The sequence below is a fragment of the Petromyzon marinus genome, chromosome 18 (genome assembly GCF_048934315.1).
Source record: "Petromyzon marinus isolate PM22_M1 ecotype Great Lakes invasive population chromosome 18, UKy_Petmar_22M1.pri1.0, whole genome shotgun sequence".
In the NCBI taxonomy this organism is placed as follows: domain Eukaryota; kingdom Metazoa; phylum Chordata; class Hyperoartia; order Petromyzontiformes; family Petromyzontidae; genus Petromyzon; species Petromyzon marinus.
In genome coordinates this window covers 13,089,407-13,110,955 of record NC_133684.1, presented here as the reverse complement: position 1 = coordinate 13,110,955, position 21,549 = coordinate 13,089,407, and the positions used below count along the sequence as shown (strand labels likewise).

At 49.2% G+C, this 21,549-nt stretch overlaps 1 protein-coding gene across 5 annotated transcripts in view; it reads left to right on the top strand.

Annotated features, from left to right (window-relative positions):
• Nucleotides 1-21,549, top strand: part of LOC116943683 (gamma-aminobutyric acid receptor subunit alpha-5-like) — a 152,852-nt gene that overhangs the window by 11,449 nt on the left and 119,854 nt on the right. For all 5 annotated transcript variants that reach the window (XM_032956752.2, XM_032956750.2, XM_032956751.2 and 2 more), the window contains 3 exons: nucleotides 2,023-2,138; nucleotides 7,672-7,739; nucleotides 10,339-10,559. In XM_032956752.2, the coding sequence (XP_032812643.1) occupies nucleotides 2,023-2,138; nucleotides 7,672-7,739; nucleotides 10,339-10,559 (405 nt within the window). The remainder of the gene's footprint in view (nucleotides 1-2,022; nucleotides 2,139-7,671; nucleotides 7,740-10,338; nucleotides 10,560-21,549) is intronic.

Sequence of the window (21,549 nt, the reverse complement as noted above, 5' to 3'; positions counted from 1 at the left end):
CTTACTTTGAGCCGCTTCTCTTTGGAATTTGTGTGCCTACCGATTGCAAGTGTGTTGCGTCAAGTCGATGAACATTTACATTATTAGTCGTAGTCCAGCGTCAACGTTGCTCTCCGATGAATGTCTTATTCTTGTTGTTACTCGTTCTAAAGTTTAGTTTCAGAGGAACCGACGAGGAACCATGACACAGTGCGATTGTTATTTGTTCACTTCAGATGTTATGTTTATGCATTTTTACATTTAAAATTGTATTCACGGACCATTAAAATTGGACGGTGTTTCAAGTGCACGTCGTTACTCTTTAAATGGGAAAACATTGTTAGCCTCATATTCATGCTAAGAGGTATCTAGTCTGTCCAAGACTTAGTGTGTGTGCGTGTGCGAGTCAATTTGATGGTATCACCTTCTGTACATTGACCAACTTTATTTAATTCATCTATCACCTGAGAGTGTGTAAACCTCTATTTTAAAAAAAATAAACCGAATTTATTGACTTTGCTCTGCGTATCTTTAAATGAAGATGCCGTCTGTGTGCAGAAAGCGCACGAGATGGTGCTGACGCGAGGAGCCATGGCTGATTCATACAGATGCCAGATTGCCCATGACCATGTTTGATTTAATTTTTAAAGCGGTATTTGTTCAGTAATTTTTTTTTCGAAATCGTTTTTTATATTCAACACGTGTTAGCAGCTGTATCACTTTGGAAGTCAAACCGTGAACTATATGCAGTGTGTTCACATCTGGCTTTGCATCATGCTGTACCCGTTTCATTTAGTATTTGAACCTGGTATGGGTCGCCAATAGGTTAACTCAGCCTATAATGAGTACTTGGGGAGAATGTTCCACCACAGCGGCCGGCAGGATTGGTGGTGATCCAAACGCTAGCGAGACAGACGAGGTGCTCACTAACAGCGTTTGCCTCAACAGGTGATGTGGGTAAGTGGGGATTTGTAAGTCGAGTGTGTTTGTGTGAATATGACGTATTTCACAATGAGGTGATTACCGTATTAGCCTGTACACTGTAATCACAATGTCTAAATCTTATTGGACTTTTTGGAATATTGTGATGCGTGTGTTATTGCTGTTATGAAGCTTCTACGTACTTACACATCCACAACGATTTTGTCAACCCGCTGCTGGATGAGGACCTCCCCATGCTGTATGGATCTTGGGGGTTATTTGACCATACTTCACCACTTCTGTCAGTGTGGGTTGGTGAAAGTGGGGGAGCATAGAGGTCAGAGTATAGTAGTACAGTACAACGTTGGATTTTGGTGCACTGAAGCCTCTATAGATTATGTTAAATATGCGACATTATTTTAATCAAATTATATAAACGTATTCCTTGATGTAAAGTATGCTTACAGTGGTTCTCCTACTGTATGGAGACATGAACACGTGGAATTCCCAGCATCGGCTCAAGACTTTCCATGTCCACTTGAGCAGGAGACACCGGTTTATCTCCGAATCCCTACAGCCGATACGTGCACTCTCAGTATAGCACAGGACACAGTACAGCAAGTCGCAGGGTGGAGTGGTGGCTGGTCAAATCTGAATTAGTCCTGGCCCCCACCCCGCACTGACCAACGTGGTCAGTGCGGTCAAACAACCCTCAGGACCAGCAGGGCATTCGCAAGTTTTCATCGAACAGGAGATGTACAAAAGGACTGAACGATATTGTTGCACTGTAATGACACGTGTTTTGTCACCTGTTTATAACCCCGAGCCAGCGAGGCGAATTGTGTTTTCCTAAGGTGCGGGCGAGTATATCGAAAGTCCAACTCACTGTTGACTTCCCCGTAAAGTGTTACTTGTTTTATCGACCCCAGAGGGATGGTGGGATGAGTCACCCCCCCCCCCACCACTACAATGATGGTTTAAACTCACAACCGTCCGAATTCATACAACTCACTTCACCATAAAGCCACCTGGCCGGATTGTGTTTTCGGTGTTGTATATATGCAAATGAGGGTCTACAGTCATTGCTTGCTGAATTATTGGATGTTGTCTTTGCTTATCCAGCCAAGACGTCTTTTTAGCCGTGACGGCGTCGCGAGCCAATAACATCACGATCATCACTCGCATGCTGGACGGTCTGCTGGATGGATACGACTACAGGCTCCGGCCAGGTCTTGGAGGTCAGAGCACGTGCCACACACAAGCATCGACACGAGACGAAAGCAAAGGGGAGGTGGGGGGGGTGACCCCCCCAACGTAACCTCACACTTCTCAAGTTGCAAACTAATGTATGTTTGTGCGTGCGTATGTATGTTGAACTTCTTTCGCACTGTACGTAGCCAACCGTGCTAATCGGAGGTACGGGGAAGGTCGACAAACTAAACACAAAAATCTCTTCTAAAGAAATGAGTTTTTAGTTTAGAATGATGACGATAATATTGCCACGAAACCCTAATACGTTTTTGTATCTTACAGATTAGTATCACTCCTTTTCTATTGTTTGTATTAGACACGTATCTAATCTAAGAGTTTTTAATTCTGAGATACCACAGAGCAAAATACTTGCCGTGTTCAGTTAGTTAGTGGCTATTCAACACAATGCAACCTTTGGTTCTTTAGAGGATAGGGTTACTTAAAAGTTTGGAACGCAGGGAAAGATGTGCTCCAATTCTTCGTATACTTGTTAAAACAATCTCAAAATCGGGCCTAGATAAGATATTTCAAGTGATCCAAATCTGTTTTGTTTTGAATGTGACGTCACGGGAAAATGCACGTCAGTTTTTTTAATACTTTGCTAAAATACACAAACTTTTATATTAAAATTAAATTCGTACTAAACTGATGCAAATGCATTATAAATATGGGAATGCAATGGTTTTCATTCTAAATGAGTGAATTTGTGAAATGTAGTGCATAAACATTGGACGATATTAAAATGCAATACATTTAAATTCAAAAACATAAAAATATGAAATAAAATCAGAAACGGGGCATAAAAATCTAATCATGTCATATCCAAAATGAATGAAATCTGAAAGTCATCCCAAGGATGCAGCATTTTGTGGGTATAATCAGGAAGACGAGATTGTGATGCCTGAGGCAAATCTGTTGAACACTAACGCATACATCGCTTGAAAAAAACCCACAAATAGTACACATGTACACAAATTGTACACAAGTGTGTGAACACGTGTGTGCTGTGCTACGTTAGTGTAGCGGTTAGCGCGCTGCGCTACGAACCCGGCCACCTAAGTTCGATTGTCGCTTACGGCCATCACCAAGAACGATTATCTGAACCGGTCCTGGGCCACCCCGAGCTCGACTGAGCCTCAAATGAGTACCTGGTGCGATGTGTGAACATCCCCACTAGGGAGACAAAGGCGGCCGGGCGTGGTGATGGCGAGCACCTATGCAGGCCGTGTCGGCCTGCATAGGTGCTCGCTAGCAGAACTTGCCCCAACAGTCTGTTTCGCCTAGATTCCGGACCTTTGTCTTTGCACGTGGTGGGATAGTGATGGTGCAGTGCTCCGCAGCTTGTGTTGCAATACCAACAACTCTGCCTTTTGTAAGTGACCTTAGCCTGAATCTCTCCTAGATCATCTCAGCTCGAGTTGGCCTGGTGCATTGAGGGAAAAAAGTATTTGATCCCCTGCTGATTTTGTACGTTTGCCCACTGACAATGAAATGATCAGTCTATAATGGTAGGTTTATTTGAACAGTGAGAGACAGAATAACAACAAAAAAATCCAGAAAAACGCATGTCAAAAATGTTATAAATTGATTTGCATTTTAATGAGGGAAATAAGTATTTGACCCCCTCTCAATCAGAAAGATTTCTGGCTCCCAGGTGTCTTTTATACAGGTAACGAGCTGAGATTAAGAGCACACTCTTAAAGGGAGTGCTCCTAATCTCAGCTTGTTACCTGTATAAAAGACACCTGTCCACAGAAGCAATCAATCAGATTCCAAACTCTCCACCATGGCCAAGACGAAAGAGCTCTCCAAGGATGTCAGGGACAAGATTGTTGACCTACACAAGGCTGGAATGGGCTACAAGCAGCTTGTTGAGAAGGTGACAACAGTTGGTGCGATTATTCACAAATGGAAGACACACAAAAGAACTGTCAATCTCCCTCGGCCTGGGGCTGCATGCAAGATATCACCTCGTGGAGTTGCAATGATCATGAGAACGGTGAGGAATCAGCCCAGAACTACACGGGAGGATCTTGTCAATGATCTCAAGGCAGCTGGGATCATAGTCACCAAGAAAACAATTGGTAACACACTATGCCGTGAAGGACTGAAATCCTGCAGCGCCCGCAAAGTCCCCCTGCTCAAGAAAGCACATATACATGCCCGTCTGAAGTTTGCCAATGAACATCTCAATGATTCAGAGGACAACTGGGTGAAAGTGTTGTGGTCAGATGAGACCAAAATGGAGCTCTTTGGCATCAACTCAACTGGCCGTGTTTGGAGGAGGAGGAATGCTGCCTATGACCCCAAGAACACCATCCCCACCGTCAAACATGGAGGTGGAAACATTATGCTTTGGGGGGGGGGGGGGTTCTGCTAAGGGGACAGGAGAACTTCACCGCATCAAAGGGATGATGGACGGGGCCATGTACCGTCAAATTTGGCTGAGAACCTCCTTCCCTCAGCCAGGGCATTGAAAATGGGTCGTGGATGGGTATGCCCACATGACAATGACCCAAAACACACGGCCAAGGCAACAAAGGAGTGGCTCAAGAAGAAGCACATTAAGGTCCTGGAGTGGCCTAGCCAGTCTCCAGACCTTAATCCCATAGAAAATCTGTGGAGGGAGCTGAAGGTTCGAGTTGCCAAACGTAAGCCTCGAAACCTTAATGACTTGGAGAAGATCTGCAAAGAGGAGTGGGACAAAATCCCTCCTGAGATGTGTGCACACCTGGTGGCCAACTACAAGAAACGTCTGACCTCTGTGATTGCCAACAAGGGTTTTGCCACCAAGTACTAAGTCATGTTTTGCAGAGGGGTCAAATACTTATTTCCCTCATTAAAATGCAAATCATTTTATAACATTTCTGACATGCGTTTTTCTGGATTTTTTTGTTGTTATTCTGTCTCTCACTGTTCAAATTAACCTACCATTAAAATTATAGACTGATCATTTCTTTGTCAGTGGGCAAACGTAGAAAATCAGCAGGGGATCAAATCCTTTTTTCCCTCACTGTATGGCTGTGAGAAGGCCTCCCCGTGTGCAACCCTTGGTGCTCGCTCACAGCCCTTGCCCCGTCAGATTGTGAGGCTAATTTGGGAAGCTTTGCCTTTGTGGGCACGTCTATGTCAATGGCACACCGTCATTCCCGTGAAGAATTTCGTCCGATACATTTTTATCGCAAGAGAAAATCAGATTGCATTGGATCACCTGACAGTGAATTGATGCGACTGTGACTTGATCCAGATAAGGTCACACGATGACTGTCTGATCAGACGACGTCCATTGATTACAATTGGCAAAAGCCAATCTTCTGAATGTTTAGAGGGAAAACAATGACACGTAAACAAATGTGTCGATAGACTCAGACTCGTAACGTTTACAAAGAGCGCTTCGAGTGGACGTGCATTCCAATCAATTTCAGATTTTTTAACATATGCAAGATGTTTACAAATTAAATGTTAATGTTGCAATTAGGCAAATTAAGGCTTTGGGTGGTGGGTGGGTTTGGGTGGATTTTGGTAGGTGGGTTTGGGTGGGTTGGTGGCCTTGGATTGGTGGTTGAGTGGGTGGAATTGGGTGGAATTGGGTGAGTGGGTTTGGGTGGAATTGGGATGGAGGGTTTAGGTGGGTTTGGGTGGGTGGTTGAGTGGGTGGGTGGGGTGTCAAGAGAGAGAGAACCAGGCTGGGCCAAGCGAGGCCCTGTAGGAAATTGGACGCTAGGGGGCCTCACTTGATTTGCTTTTACGAGTTACATTTAAAGCTTCAGGTCTCCGTTTTGTTGTTAAAAACAAGTTTTAATTTGCTTTTAGGAGTACACGATGATAGCTTGAAGTTATTTTAACTGTAAAGGAGAAACTTGCATTGTTACCCAAGCTGGGAATTAAACGCACGTCTCTCTTGCGTCAATGGGGTTCACCGCGTGCCCCTCTCATCGCAAGGAAACGGCAGTGGCTCTTTGCAAACGACCATAGTTAAATTGTTTAAAAATGTTCGTCTTTTTTACTATTTTAATTATGCTATAGACGTCACATCTTGAGATGTAGTATCAGTTTGAGCGCTCACGGAACAGTGAAGTTCTGCGTGTTAAATGATGGGTCTGAAGTAGATGACACATGATCACTTCTGAGATCTCTGCAAATGGCCTTTGTTTATTCACGAACTGGGGGGCAAGATTTCCGACATGCCCTGCCACTGTCCAGTGCAGAGCAGTAAAACTGGAATTTAAAAGTTCTCAAGAGCTGAAATATTGCTAAATTAGTTGAAAAATGAAACTTAGTATCGTTGTTGGCGAAGACCATCTACTCACGACATGGGAGGACCTGTTTAACCATGGGTGGCTTAAATACAAATTGGAACCCATGGTCTCAACCATGCTGGTTCCATATTCTGACCCCTGAACTACCTAGATACCCCAGGATTTGTGTTTTGTAAAATACGTACACCTTGTGAAAACAAATTTCCTGGTAACTTCATTGTTTTTTCTTTCATGAAAAAAACATCAATGCATACAGCATAGTGTAAAAATACGCAGCCTTAAAATCCAATTATAATCAGGTGATTGGGATCAACATCTGACATTGACTTATCCCATCGGAGAAAATGCGGATCGAATCCAAATCAGCTCAAAATTGGCCTCAAGAGCTGATCCAACCCCTTTTGGTCAAATCCTGTCAGCCATACACCAATATGCCACTAGATCTGTACATAAAAATAAAACATGCACCACTTCATCTCAATGAAATTGGACCACCTGGTGAAATAGAAAAAGCGAGGCTGACGATCCTAAAAAAAGGGTTATGCCTTCATGCAACTGCCCCGTTACTCTGCTACTTAATTTAACATGCCTCTCTGTTCCGTGTGTTTAAGCTGTTACCCTTGTAGGCTGCCTGTGCATCATGTGCTCTCAAAACTCGTGCTTTCTGGGTATTTCCCTCGATGCTGTGCGGTGTAAACACGGCACCTTGGCACATGATGTTTTATGCTTTTTGCCCGCTGTTGTCACATCCATAAAGCATATTTTTAGAAGATTTTTAGCAATAAACTGGAAGCCACTGAAACTCTCCAAGGGGGAAAGAATGCGCAATAATTTACAGTTCTTGACTTCAACGTACAAAACATCGTTGGTATAAGAGGGACAAGTTGAGATCTGTGCTATGATGATGATGATGAAAAATCACATTGTATAATCTGCCCAGTATGATTGGTTAAACATTCTATATGGATAAGAGTAAAACATGTTGTAAAGTTACATTGTTTTGGACATGCATTTTTTATTGAACTTTAATAATTGGCAATCACAAGAACTTTGATTGCAATTGCACAGCTTTATTAAAGGTTCCATATGAAATTATTTGAAAATATGACCGATAAAATTTGCGTTAATCAACAAGTGTACAATAATATAATCTGCTATATTTCACCGAGTTCATTGCCTTCTCAGTGGATTCTGACCTGAACAAAGTGAATGGAAATGACATTGCACGTGCGAATTTTGTCATTCATTTTTGTTCATACAGATTCAATAACGGAAGTCAAGACTGACATTTATGTCACAAGTTTCGGGCCCGTTTCTGATACGGAAATGGTAAGTATGGGATGTTGAAATTAAGTAATTACTAATGAACACACACCGATGAAATAATGTTATGTTTTGTAAGTTTCATCTTTAAAGATAATGTTATTTTGCAGACTTGTATACCGCTGCAGCTGATAATATCTCTGCAATAATCAAGCAGCCGTTGTGATTTTAAACAATGTACATAGATGATTACGGAACAGCTATGTACCACGTGGTTCTAAAGGATGTAAAAAAACAACTCCAGTTCTGGGACATGCAACCTTAAACCACCCTCAACAAAATGTTTACGTTTCTGTACAACAACTTAATTTGAATTTGTTTTTCAACTTTGTTCGAGGCAACTTTTATTCCAATAATGAAATGTTATTTTACATCCGATTTTGTGTACTCTTTTCAAATTTATTCTGGCTCTATTTGGTTGTTTTTGTCCGGATTTCTGTGTGCCTGCGTTGTTTACGTGTTGGCTTGTCTCAATTTGTGAGCCAGGCCACTCTTGCAAATGAGACTCATCCTTGTTTCTTGAGCCACTCGCGTGGATTAAACAAAGCAATTTTGAAAGATCAAACACAAATAGGAATGGTGGCTAATCAGCAAAATGTAAATATTTAGAGTGCACAATGCCATGCCATTTTATTTGATGGAATGTAAAAAAAATCGAGTCTTTTGAAATGCTGAGATGACAAGGTTGAACATCAAGAGGTTTAGGCAAGAAAGCAACTGATGTTAACAAAAAAAACACTAAGAAAAGTCCCTCCACATGCAAAAATACACCTTTGTTTATGTAAAAACAAACATATTACGTGATATATTCTTAGCTCTTTCGGTAAAGTCACGTTGAAGGGAAACAATAAAATAATAAAATGTATGTAAAACAATAAAAAATTCTCACGACGTTTCGACCATAACACAAACGGTCGTCATCAGGTGTGAAAAACCAACGGCAAGAAACATTTGAAAGAAGTGTCGGTTTACATTTCAAATGTTTCTTGCCGTTGGTTTTTCACACCTGATGACGACCGTTTGTGTTATGGTCGAAACGTCGTGAGAATTTTTTATTGTTTTATATATTTTTATTATTTTATTGTTTCCCTTCAACGTGACTTTACCGAAAGAGCTAAGAATATGAATTACTGCAGTCACGAAAGCTTTGAACCAAAATATTACGTGTTATCGCATATAGATCAGAAACATAAACAAAAGGACATGGATAGCGTGCAAAGAAGCATGCCGAGGTGCACACCCGAAATTACGTTGAGAATTATAAAGGGGAACGTGGGTTTGAGAGAACATAAGCACATTTTATGCGTAATTTTCATTACCATACAGAAGTTGACAGGATAGAGAAGACGCAACTATGGAGAGATGCATGTTTAGGATTATCATGGAGAGACAGGATCATGTGGGTCAGGCGGCACACAAATTCACGATGTCAAATTGTTCTTCATTCATCAGTGGATAGATCATGGGTGATGATGATTTTGATGAGTGAGCAGGACCTACCCTGGTCTCTCTGTCCTTTCCCGGAGAGAGGTGCACACACCCGGGTAGGAAAGCTCGTTGAGCCAGGCCTTGTCCCGGGGGCACTCGACCTCCAGTGCATCTATGTTTAAAATTAACAAAGTTAATCAATAATTTAATTATAAACGAGATTAAACCACGTGTAATGCGATTATCTGTCCTCCTCCACTCTGCACACACATCACAATCTCTTCTGAGTATATCTACAACGTGTTATGGCCATGTTCTGTACTATTCCTCAAAGTTTATTACCGTATCTCGTCAACAAATTCTGAGCATCCTGCACATACACTTGTATTTAAGTCCTGCTGACTTATACAGAAGCAGCTTCTGCCTCAAACATCTTACCTGGTTAAAATAATTCTCACCTGCTTAAAGTAACGAACTTCGTTGTGTAAAATAAAAATCGTCACAAATCATGTCACCTTGCACAATGATTTGTAGAATGCACTATTAAACCAGCCACGTGAGTTCGATTCGTGACCACCACTAACACCAGTGGCCAGTCCTCTGCCCCCACTTTACCAACTCGCATTGACAGACGTGTTGTAACACAGTGAATCTCCCAACATCTGCAAATCCGATTACTTTCCCCACCCCGTGGGTCACGACAACTTTGATAATATCATCCATGTGGGCGAAAATCCTTACATCCGCAGCCCAAAACTCCAAAAAAGGTTTGTGGTAGCTCTCTTGAGGAAGTTCTTTGCCAGCAGTAGCATGGGAGATAATTTTCAGGGCTGCTTCTTTACCCTGTGTGTGTGTCCTCAAACACGAGTAATGGGGATCGGTGGTGTAGCGGTTAGTGCTATGCTGTGCTACAAACCCGGTGACCCGAGTTCGATTCCCCGCTCATGGCCAACACCAGTGACGATTATCCGAACTGGGCATGGGCATCACCGATGTCGACTCAGCCTCAAATTAGTACCTACTGCAGTGCATGAACATTGCCAAGGCGTGGTGCTGCTTCACCCACCTCCTCGAGTGCCGTTCCGGCCTTCATAGGTGCTACTCGGTAACAGCATTTGCCCCAACAGTCTGGTAAAGGTTATATGTGGGGGGGGATCTGTGTCTTTGTTTCAAACAGGAGTACACCATCGACATGTTTTTCCGACAATACTGGAAGGATGAGCGGCTGAAGTTCCAGGGGCCCATGGGAGTGCTGCCCCTCAACAACATGATGGCCAGCAAAATTTGGACACCTGACACCTTCTTCTATAACGGGAAGAAGTCTGTGGCCCACAACATGACCACGCCGAACAAGCTGCTCAGGATCATGGAGGATGGCACCCTCTTGTACACCATGAGGTGAGAGTCATGAATTTGTTCACCCGCTGCCATGCTGCTGAGATGAGTTCAACGTGCTGTAGCCGGTGCATTGGAGATGTGTGTCCATTGCTTACACTGGCAGTTACAACTTGATGGTAAACTACGCAAATGACAACATCAACAAAAAAACTCACGTTTATTTAAACTTTAATGAAGGACTGTTATTTGTTTTTCCCTCATCAGTGGAACGTAATGCTAATTTGCTTAAAATGCCTTAAGGCGTTGCCATTCTTTCAGATGGAGGCCCGGTGGTTTGAGGTGAACTTGATTGATTCATGGACACTTCTGGCCGAAATTGTGGCATTAGGGTGGCAGGGCCGTAATGAAATGATGGACCATGATCATGCTAAAACTGGTCTACATTTGCACGATGAAATACACTTTAAACGTCCAAGTGGTTTCCCACTCCAAGAAGCTTGGTTCAGTGCTCATCCCCTGATACAGCTGTGAGCCAATGGTCCATATTCCACATTCGTATGGCAGGGGCGAATTATTCCATAGGACATCTACTGCTGACTCCACAAAGCGGTACTCAATTTATTGACCCTAGGAGAATAAAGAGCAGTGTCAAATCAGCCAAGATTTAATCTCGCAACCTTCCCCATTGCAAGCTGCGCCCTCTAAAAACAATGCTACCTTTCCAGATCTGATAATGCTTTATGGCTGAACATTTTAAAATGGTGGCACCGTTATTTTCTAAGCTGCTGGCTAGCCCAGGTAACGATATATACGCACAAACAAAAACATTATATTGGTGCTTACAAGCCACAATGTTACGTGAGAATTAGACTGTATTATATAAATACATCTATATTTGATCTAACCTTGTATTTGATAAACCACAGCGCATTCCCTATGCAAAGTCCAAGATGACATTTTGTCCTGGTTGAACTAATGGAACAACACTGTAAGAGATGAGCCATTAAAGCAATATCCTCATGTATACAACAAAAACAACCACTATTCGCCACTAAGTGGCGGTGGCATCACCACGGTGCTTGTGCCAGGCTATGTGCACGTTAAGGCCACGTGAAGTGTCGAACGCCCACTGGCAGGAGGTCACGTGACAGACCCAGGTGCAATGGGTTGACTGACTGAGATGACTGGCCAATGCACCACATGTGCCCCCTACTGTATCATGCATGCACGCACATAGGCACAGTCATATTGTCATCATACTAATGACTATTGGCGATCACTGACATGCTGTGAAATATATACTGTAATTTACATTTAGCCAAACAATCACAGCACGACGTTTCGATTGCAACATAAGCAATCATCATCAGGTGGGAAAACCACAGCAAGAAAATAGTTTTTGCTGAAGTGGGAGAGAGCACAGCACGTCTCCCCACCTTGTTTGCACACTGACGGTGACAACATACGGCCATGTCCTTACAAGTTTTGATTACGAATGATTGCGATTGTGTTCTACATAGTAGTTGTGTTCTACATAGTTCTACATCGTAGAACTATGAAAGATTCCCATGAACATATTTAGGTTTCGTGGACAGGTATGCTGCACCTTGTGATAAATGCACAACTCTAATGATGACAATGAGAAGCCTGGATCAGAGAGATTGACTTTACAGACGTGAGGTTGATCGTTGAAGCCTTAGTTGGGCTTAACTCAGCCGATCATCCTTCTGGGGTCAGTTAAATGAGTATTGTGTTGTCTGTTGGAGGTTGACCTTTAGATAAGTTCGCATCCACCACAAGAATGTGGAGTTTCCGCAGTTGACTTAGGACCACCAACACTAAGGATTAGGACCCTTTGACTCATCACACTTCATCTGCTTCAACACGATGGGTTCAGAAAAATAATCCAGTTTCCTTGACCTTGGTAATTGATAGGAGGTGAGTATTTTTCTGCATTCCTCTCATTGAAGTGTCCTCTTTCACTTGAATCGGAGTTTTCTCGAACGTATTCACTCTGTTTTTGTAATAACGTGCCCGAGACTTGTGTAGAATTATCACATAAAGAGCACGTGAGTTGTGACAATTGTTCCATCTCATAGGACTTGTGGTCGTTTGATGCTGCATGGGATATAGTGACATTGGCATGTGGCAGTGGACATTTCCACAATTAACAAGGAGGTAGCTGAGTTTAACATCGGTAATGTATACATGAGCTTATTCGCCTAAAATAATTAATAACACAACACAAATAAATGCATAATGTATTGTTTTGTAAGGGCCAGTGGCGTGTTTTAATTTCGACACAGAGGACATTACGCATGCAGTGGACCTCACTGCTGCAACCTCCATCGCGTTCTATGAGCAGGCATTTGCATTGGACACATTCGCAAAGGCGGTGCGGTTAACGTGTCCTCGTAACTGCCTGTTCTTCACCTAACCACGTGACCCGCGCACACTGCAGTGATTTTACACACCAGGGAGGTCACGGTTGCGCCGCAAATGCAGTGGCATTGTCGGCATGCCACGTGCACGTCATTTGGATTTTGCCGCCGTTTACATATTGCCAATTTTATTAGGGGTGACATGGTCGCAGATTGCTGCAGAAGTTGGTGGTTCGCATCCAGCAGGCCGCCCTAGTCATGACTGCCGGTGTATTAGCCACAAAATGTCCACTGTCATCTTTGTTTTATTTTACACCTAAATCTGTCCAGCCCGTCTCAGAAGAGTTTTAACCTTCAAAAACACTTTCAACGGCTGCATTGGGCAGTGTCACAGAGGCAACAATAATGCCCATCGTTTACCCAGGAAATCCTTGCTGAGTCTTAATACTCCATTTGTCAGGAGGGTCCTGATACATTCGGATATTTGGCTTCTTGTGGGAGAAACTAAAATGTAACTATTTTTCTTTTACCAGGTAAGGGCCACTGAGCTGCTATCTAGCTCTTTTTCAGAAGCGACCTGGCTATCAAAAATGATGGATTATCATGTGGAAATGTAGAGCAGCCAAATACTGTAAACCCACGTTTCTAAATGTGAAGGGAAAAACCGGCGGACCCAGAGAAAATTCCACATGACCACGGGGAGAACATGCAAACTCCAAATATATAGAATGCGTCAGGGTTGGGATCGAACCTACGACCTCCTGTATATCGCCACCGTAACACCCGAAATTGTAGTGACGAAAAAAAACCCGCCACCACCAGTCAAGAGAGAGAAAATTCACACACCCTCTCCGTCAGCGGCCCGCGACATTTATAATAAATGTCAGGCTTCAATTTGTTTCCAACAAGTTGCAATATGAACCACTTAGGAACTCGCCTGTTGATCTTCTCAGAAGACGACTCTCATTAGGATGTTGAGTGTCTGAATAAATCAAAATCTTGCCATCATCACCTTTCTAGCAGAAAGTTGGTACTTGAGTTTGTTTCGTCACTAGAAAGCCTGGGCGTTTTCGTCACTGCTTATGACGCTTACTTTGGCTCGCAATGACGAATCCGAGTTGAATTGGTGCCAATGATGAGAGGCAAAAAAAATATTTGCATGAGCATCAGAGGCTGACATTCGTGAATTCGGTTTGATTTATTGTCTTCTGTTAAATTTTGGCAGTAAAATGACAAACTTTATGGGACATTCAAATTGTCATGGGTTATTAAATGAACTGTTCCCACACTTATCCTTCCAAATGCTGATATGTGCTTAATTGCTTCTCTCATGTCGTTCAAATTCAACCTTGCAGCATGAGCGACATTAACAGGAGTGGCATCAACCGGCTTAGCACTTTAGCGGTCATGTTCCAACAATTGCGAACATTGCCGTGATGCATACAGCTCTGGCCATGCTGCAGCCCTATTCTCAGACAACAACCATTCGTATAAGTATCGCACCTTTAAAGAGATACATCCCAAGTAGGTGAAGGAGAACATCATGGAAGAAGGCGAAATGGGAAGGGGGAGATGAGGGCAGTGGCTTTGCGCAGTGGGGGAGAGAGAGAGACACCGCGGCATGTGCCGCGTCCATGTGGGCGGCGCAAATGGTGCCCAAAGAGCCCCCAGAGGCAGTCCCAGGGGCAGCACCGAGTAGTCCGAGGGGCAGCACCGAGGAATCACAGGTGCAGGGCCAGGCGGTCCCAGGGTCAGCGCAGTGGAGTCTCAGGGGCAGCACTGAGGAGTTCCAGGGGCATCGCCAAGGAGTCCCAGGGGCAGCGCCATGGATTCCCAGGGGTGGCGCTGAGGAGTCCCAGGGGCAGGGGGAGACAGTCCCAGGGGCAGCACCGAGAAGTCCCAGGGACAGCACCGAGAAGTCCCAGGGGCAGCGCGAAGGTCTCCCAGGGGCAGCACCGAGGAGTCCCAGGGGCAGCACTGAAGAGTCCGAGGGGCAGCGCCGAGGAGTTCCAGGGGCAGCGACGAGGATTCCTAAGGGCAGTGCGGAGAAGTCCCAGGGGCAGTGCCAGGTAGTCGCAGGGGCAGTGCCGAGGGGTCCCAGGGGCAGCGCCAAGGAGTGTCAGGTGCATCGCCAGGCAATCCTAGGGGGAGTACCGAGGATTCTCAGGGGCAGTGACACACAGTCGCAGGCGCAGCACCAAAGAGTCCTAGGGGCAGTGCCAAGAAGTCCGAGAGGCATTTCCGAAAAGTCCCAGGGGCAGCGCCAAGGAGTGCAAGGGGCATTGCCAGGCAGTCCCAGTGGCAGAACCGAGTAGTTCCAGGGGCAGCACCAGGGAGTCCCAGGGCCAGCACCAAATAGTCCCAGGGGCAGTGCCGAGGATTCCAGGGGCAGCACCGCGGGGTGCCAGGGGCAGCTCCAGGCAGTCCCAGAGGTAATGCCAAGCAGTCCCAGAGGCAGCGCCAAGTTCTCCAAGGGGCAGCACCGAGGAGTCCCACGGACAGAGCCAGGCAATCCCAGAAACAAAATTGAGGAGTACAAGGGGCAGTGCCACGGAATCCTAGGGGAAGTGCAAAGGACTCCCAGGGGCAGTTGCAGGCAGTCCCAGGGGAAGTGCCAGGCAGTCTCAGGGGCATTGCTAGGCTATCCCAAGGGCAGCACCGACGAGTCCCAGGGGCAGTGCCAGTCAGTCCCAGGGGCAGTGCCAGGCACTCCCAGGGGCAGTGCTAGTCAGTACCAGAGGCAGCACTGAGGAGTCCCACGGTCAGTGCCAGGCAATCCCAGCAGCAATATTGAGGAATACAAGGGGCAGTGCCACGCAAGCCTAGGGGCAGTGCCAAGGAGTCCCAGGGGCAGCGCCGAGGACTCCCAGGGGCAGCTCCAGGCAGTCCCAGGGGCAGTGCCAGAGAGTCCCAGGGGCAGCGCCAAGTTCTCCAAGGGGCAGCACCTAGGAGTCCCAGGGGCAGTACCAGGCAGTCCCAGGGGCAGTGCTATGCAGTCCCAAGGGCAGCACAGAGGAGTCTCAGGGGCAGTGCCAGTCAGTCCCAGGGGAAGAGCTAGGCAGTACCAGGGGCAGCACCCAAGAGTCACACGGGCAGTGCCAGGCAGTCCCAGGGGCAACATTGAGGAATCCAAGGGGCAGTACGACGCAGGCCTCGGGGCAGTGCCAAGGAGTCCCAGGGGCAGTGCCGAGAAGTCCCCGAGCAAGCCCCGAGGATTCCCAGGGGCAGCACCGAGGAGTCCCAGGAGCAGCACTGAGGAGTCCGACGGGCAGCGCCGAGGAGTTCCAGGGGCAGCAACGAGGATTCCTAAGGGCAGTGGCGAGAAGTCCCGTGGCCAGTGCCAGGTAGTTGCACGGGCAGTGCATGAGGAGTCCCAGGGGCAGCGCCAAGAAGTGTCAGGGGCATCGCAAGGCAATCCTAGGGGGAGTACCGAGGATTCTCAGAGGCAGTACCAGGCAGTCCCAGGCGCAGCACCAAATAGGCCCAGGGGCAGTGCCAAGAAGTCCGAGAGGCATTGCCGAGAAGTCCCAGGGACAGCACCAAGGATTCCCAGGGGCAGCACCGAGGAGTGCCAGGGGCAGCTCCAGGCAGTCCGAGATGTAGTGCCAGGCAGTCCCAGGGGCAGCGCCAAGTTCTCCAAGGGGCAGCACCGAGGAGTCCCACGGGCAGTGCCAGGCAGTCCCAGGGGCAGCACCGAGGAGTCCCAATGGCAGTGCCACGCAATCCCAGGGGCAGTGCTAGGCAGTACCAAGGGCAGCACCGAGGAGTCCCACGGGCAGTGCCAGGAAATCCCAGCAGCATTATTGAGGAGTACAAGGGGCAGTGCCACGCAATCCTAGGGGCAGTGCCAAGGAGTCACAGTGGCAGCTCCAGGCAGTCCATGAGGCAGTGCCAAGGAGTCCCAGGGGCAGCACCAGGCAGTCCCAGGGTGCAGCGCGAAGGTCTCCCAGGGGCAGCACTGATGAGTCCGAGGGGCACCGCCGAGGAGTTCGAGGGTCAGCAACGAGGATTCCTAAGGGCAGTGCCGAGAAGTCCCAGTGGCAGTGCCAGGTAGTCGCAGGGGCAGTGCTGAGGAGTCCCAGGGGCAGCGCCAAGGAGTGCAAGGGGCATTGCCAGGCAGTCCCAGAGGCAGTGCCGAGAAGTCCCAGGGGCAGCACCGAGGAATCCCACGGGCAGTGCCAGGCAGTCCCAGGAGCAATGCCAGGTAGGCCTTGGGACAGTGCCGAGAAGTTAGAGGGGCAGTGACAGGCAGTCCCAAGGGCAGCACCGAGGAGTCCCACAGGCAGTGCCAGGCAATTCCAGCAGCAAAATTGAGTACAAGGGGCAGTGCCACGCAAGCCTAGGGGCAGTGCCTGTCAGTCCCAGGGGCAGCGCCAGGCAGTCCCAGGTACAGCATCATATAGTCCCAGGGGTAGTGCCAAGAAGTCTGAGAGGCATTGCCGAGAAGTCCCAGGGGCAGCGCCAAGGAGTGCAAGGGGCATTGCCAGGCAGTCCCAGAGTTAGTGCCAGGCAGTCCCAGGGGCAGCACCGAGGAGTCCCAATGGCAGTGCCAGGCAATCCCAGCAGCAATATTGAGGAGTACAAGGGGCAGTGCCACGCAAGCCTAGGGGCAGTGCCAAGGAGTCCCAGGGGCAGCGCCAGGCAGTCCATGAGGCAGCGCCGAGAAGTCCCAGGGGCAGCACTGATGAGCCCGAGGGGCAGCGCCGAGGAGTTCCAGGGTCAGCAACGAGGATTCCTAAGGGCAGTGCCGAGAAGTCCCAGTGGCAGTGCCAGGTAGTCGCAGGGGCAGTGCTGAGGAGTGTCAGGGGCATCGCCAGGCAATCATAGGGGGAGTACCAAGGATTCTCAGGGGCAGTGCCAGGTAGTCCCAGAGGCAGTGCCGAGAAGTCCCAGGGGAAGCACCGAGGATTCCCAGGGGCAGCACCGAGGAGTCCCACGGGCAGTGCCAGGCAGTCCCAGGAGCAATGCCAGGCAGGCCTAGGGACAGTGCCGAGAAGTTAGAGGGGCAGTGACTGGCAGTCCCAGGGGCAGCACTGAGGAGTCCCATGGGCATTGCCAGGCAGTCCCAGGGGCAGTGCTAGGCAATACCAGGGGCAGCACCGAAACGTTCCAGGGGCAGTGCCACGCAAGCCTAGGGAAGTCAAGGAGTCCCAGGGGCAGCCCCAGGCAGTCCAGAGGCCAGCGCCGAGAAGTCCCAAGGGCAGCTCTGAGGAGTCCCAGTGGCAGCCCCGAGAATTCCCAGGGACAGCGCAAAGGGGTGCCAGGGGCAGTGCCAGGCAATCCCAGGGGCAGCACCGAGGAATCCCAGGGGCAGCACTGAGGAGTCCGAGGGGCAGCGCCGAGGAGTTCTAGGGGCAGCGGCGAGGATTTTTAGGGGCACCACCGAGGACTCCCAGGGGCAGTGCCGAAAAGTCCCAGAGGCAGTGCCAAGGAGTCCCAGGGGCAGCCCCGAAGAGGGCAGGGGATATTACCAGGCAGTCCCAGGGGGCGTGCCGAGGAGTCCCATGTGCAGCACCAGGGAGTCCCAGGGGCAGCACCAAATAGTCCCATGGGCAGTGCCGATAAGTCCCTGGAGCAGCGCCGAGGAGTGCAAGGGGCATAACCAGGCAGTCCCAGGCGGAGTGCCGAGGAGTCGCAGGGGCAGTGCCAGGTATTTGCGGGGGCAGCACCAAATAGTCCCAGAGGCAGTGCCGAGAAGTCTCAGGGGCAGCGCCGATAATTCCCAGGGGCAGCACCGAGAAGTGCCAGGGGAAGCTCCCGGCAGTCTCAGGGGCAACACGAAGTTCTCCAAGTAGTAGCACCTAGGAGTCCCAGGGGCAGCACTGAGGAGTCCGAGGGGCAGCGCCGAGGAGTTCCAGGGGCAACGACGAGGATTCCTACCGGCAGTGCCGAGAAGTTCCAGGCGCAGTGCAAGGTAGTCGCAGGGGCACTATCGAGGAGTGCAAGGGACATCGCCAGGCAGTCCCAGGGGGAGTACCGAGGATTCCCAGGGGCAGTGCCAGGCAGTCCCAGGCGCAGCACCAAATAGTCCCAGTGACAGTGCCGAGAAGTCCGAGGGGCAGTGCCGAGAAGTCCCAGAGGCAGCACCACGGAGTGAAAGGGGCATTGCCAGGCAGTTGCAGGGGGAGTGCCGAGTAGTCCCAGGAGCAGAGCCAGGCAGTAACAGTGGCAGCACCGAGTAGTCCCCCGGGGCAGCACCAGGGAGTCCTAGAGGCAGCACCAAATAGTCCCAGGGGCAGTATCGAGAAGTCCCAGAAGCAGTGCCGAGAATTCCCAGGGACAGCGCAAAGGGGTGCCAGGGGCAGTGCCAGGCAATCCCAGGGGCAGCACCGAGGAATCCCAGGGGCAGCACTGAGGAGTCCGAGGGGCAGCGCCGAGGAGTTCTAGGGGCAGCGGCGAGGATTTCTAGGGTCACCACCGAGTACTCCCAGGGGCAGTGCGGAAAAGTCCCAGAGGCAGTGCCAAGGAGTCACTGGAGCAGTCCCGAAGAGGGCAGGGGATATTACCAGGCAGTCCCAGGGGGCGTGCCGAGGAGTCTCAGGGGCAGCACCAGGGAGTCCCAGGGGCAGCACCAAATAGTCCCATGGGCAGTGCCGATAAGTCCCAGGGGCAGCGCCGAGGATTCCCAGGGGCAGCGCCTAGGACTTCCAGGGGCAGCGCGGAGAAGTCCCAGAGGCAGTGCCGAGGAGTCCCAAAGGCAGCGCCGAGGAGTGCAAGGGGTATTGCCAGGCAGTCGCAGGGGCAGCACCAAGGATTGCCAGGGGCAGCTCCAGGCAGTCCCAGAGGCAGTGCCAGGCAGTCCCAGGGTCAACATTGAAGAGTCCCAGGGGCAGTACCAAGTTTTCCAAGGGGCTGCACCGCGGAGTCCCACGGGCAGTGCCAGGTAGTCCCAAAGGCAGCGCCGAGGAGTGCAAGGGATATTGCCAGGCAGTCGCAGGGGGAGTGCCGAGGAGTCCCAGGAGCAGAGCCAGGCAGTCCCAGTGGCAGCACCGAGTAGTCCCAGGGGCAGCACCAGGGAGTCCCAGGGGCAGCACCAAGGATTGCCAGGGGCAGCTCCAGGCAGTCCCAGAGGCAGTGCCAGGCAGTCCCAGGGACAGGAGTCCCACGGGCAGTGCCAGGCAGTCCCAGGGTCAACATTGAAGAGTCCCAGGGGCAGTACCAAGTTTTCCAAGGGGCCGCACGGCGGAGTCCTACGGGCAGTGCCAGGTAGTCCCACGGGCAGTGCCAGGCAGTCCCAGGGGCAACATTGAGGAGTCCCAGGAGCAATGCCAGGCAGGCCTAGGGGTGTTCTGAAAAGTTCCAGCGGCAGTGCAAGGCAGTCCCAGGTACAGCACCGAGGAGTCCCAGGGGCACTGCCAGGTAGTCCCAGGGGCAGCGCCGAGGAGTCCCAGGGGCAGCGCCGAGGAGTCCCAGGGGGCAGCTCCAGATAGTCGCAAGGGACGTGTTAGGCAGCACCAGAGTAGTCCTGGGCACAGATGATGTCCAGTACTGATGGGAAGTGGCAGCATTGAGGAGCGAAGATGCAGAGGGGTGGGGTAGCCCACGCAGTGTGGGAGGGGGGATTAAACGTAGAGATCGAACAGCAAGGGCCGAGACGATAAGTGAGGGCAGGCTAGTCTGGTGCCTCGAGAGGGAACGCATGGGAGGTTCGATGTAAATGAAAAATGATGATGCTGATGATGGGCGAGAGTGGCCTCTTTATCTGCACCCGTTATCTGGCTCGACTGAAGGAGAAGGCGAGCAGGAGGCAGACACGGCCTTGAGGTGACCATCTCTAAACTCCGTCGATGAGCTTCATCTCGTCTCTACACCCTCTGAGAACAAACGAATAGAAGCTCATTGCTTCCCTCCCCTGAATTTTTGCAAAGGTGCCACCATAGTTGATCATGTGTATGTATGTATGTTGAACTTCTTTCACACCGTACGAATCCAAACATGCTAATCAGAGGTATGGGGGACGGACAAAAAACTAAAAAAGTCAGTTCTAAAGAAATCAGCTTTTCAATAGAGAAAAGTGATACATCTGTGAGCAAAACCTGTAGGCAAGCGATCGAGGCTTCCCGCGAGATTGAGATAGGTGAAGTGGGTTTGCGGATCATAATCAGCTGCAGGAGCATCATCATCATAATTGCTATCATCTTCGTAATCATCATCATCATCATCAAGCTACGAATCTGCACCTCTGTGGAGCTGGCTCTTCTTTTCACGCACACAGATCAGGATTTGTGAGACGAACAGAGTGTACACACGGCCCAACGCCCTTATGTCAAGTCGCAGGGCCCTGAATCCCATCGCCCACGATTCTGATTGGTGGCGGAGTTTTATGCGGAATGCGGTTTCACGCGGAAAATTATTCTGTCAAATAAAGATTGCTCAAGAATTTGGCACAATCGCTTTTCGGCGGCGTTCTCAAAAGTGTGAAACCACAACATCGCACGAACCGAGGCCCATATTTCAAAACACAAATACACGCTACGTGGGCTGGAGGCAAAAAGATCGAAGGGTTTAGTGGCGGGGAGAGAAGCAGTCCTGAAACGTCAATCTTTTTATGTAGGTACCCCACTACGTATGTATGTATGTAGAACTTATTTCGCACCATACGTAGCCAACCGTGCTAATCGGAGGTGTGAGTGTGCATGTTCGTCCTGTGGTCACGTTGATTTTTCTCC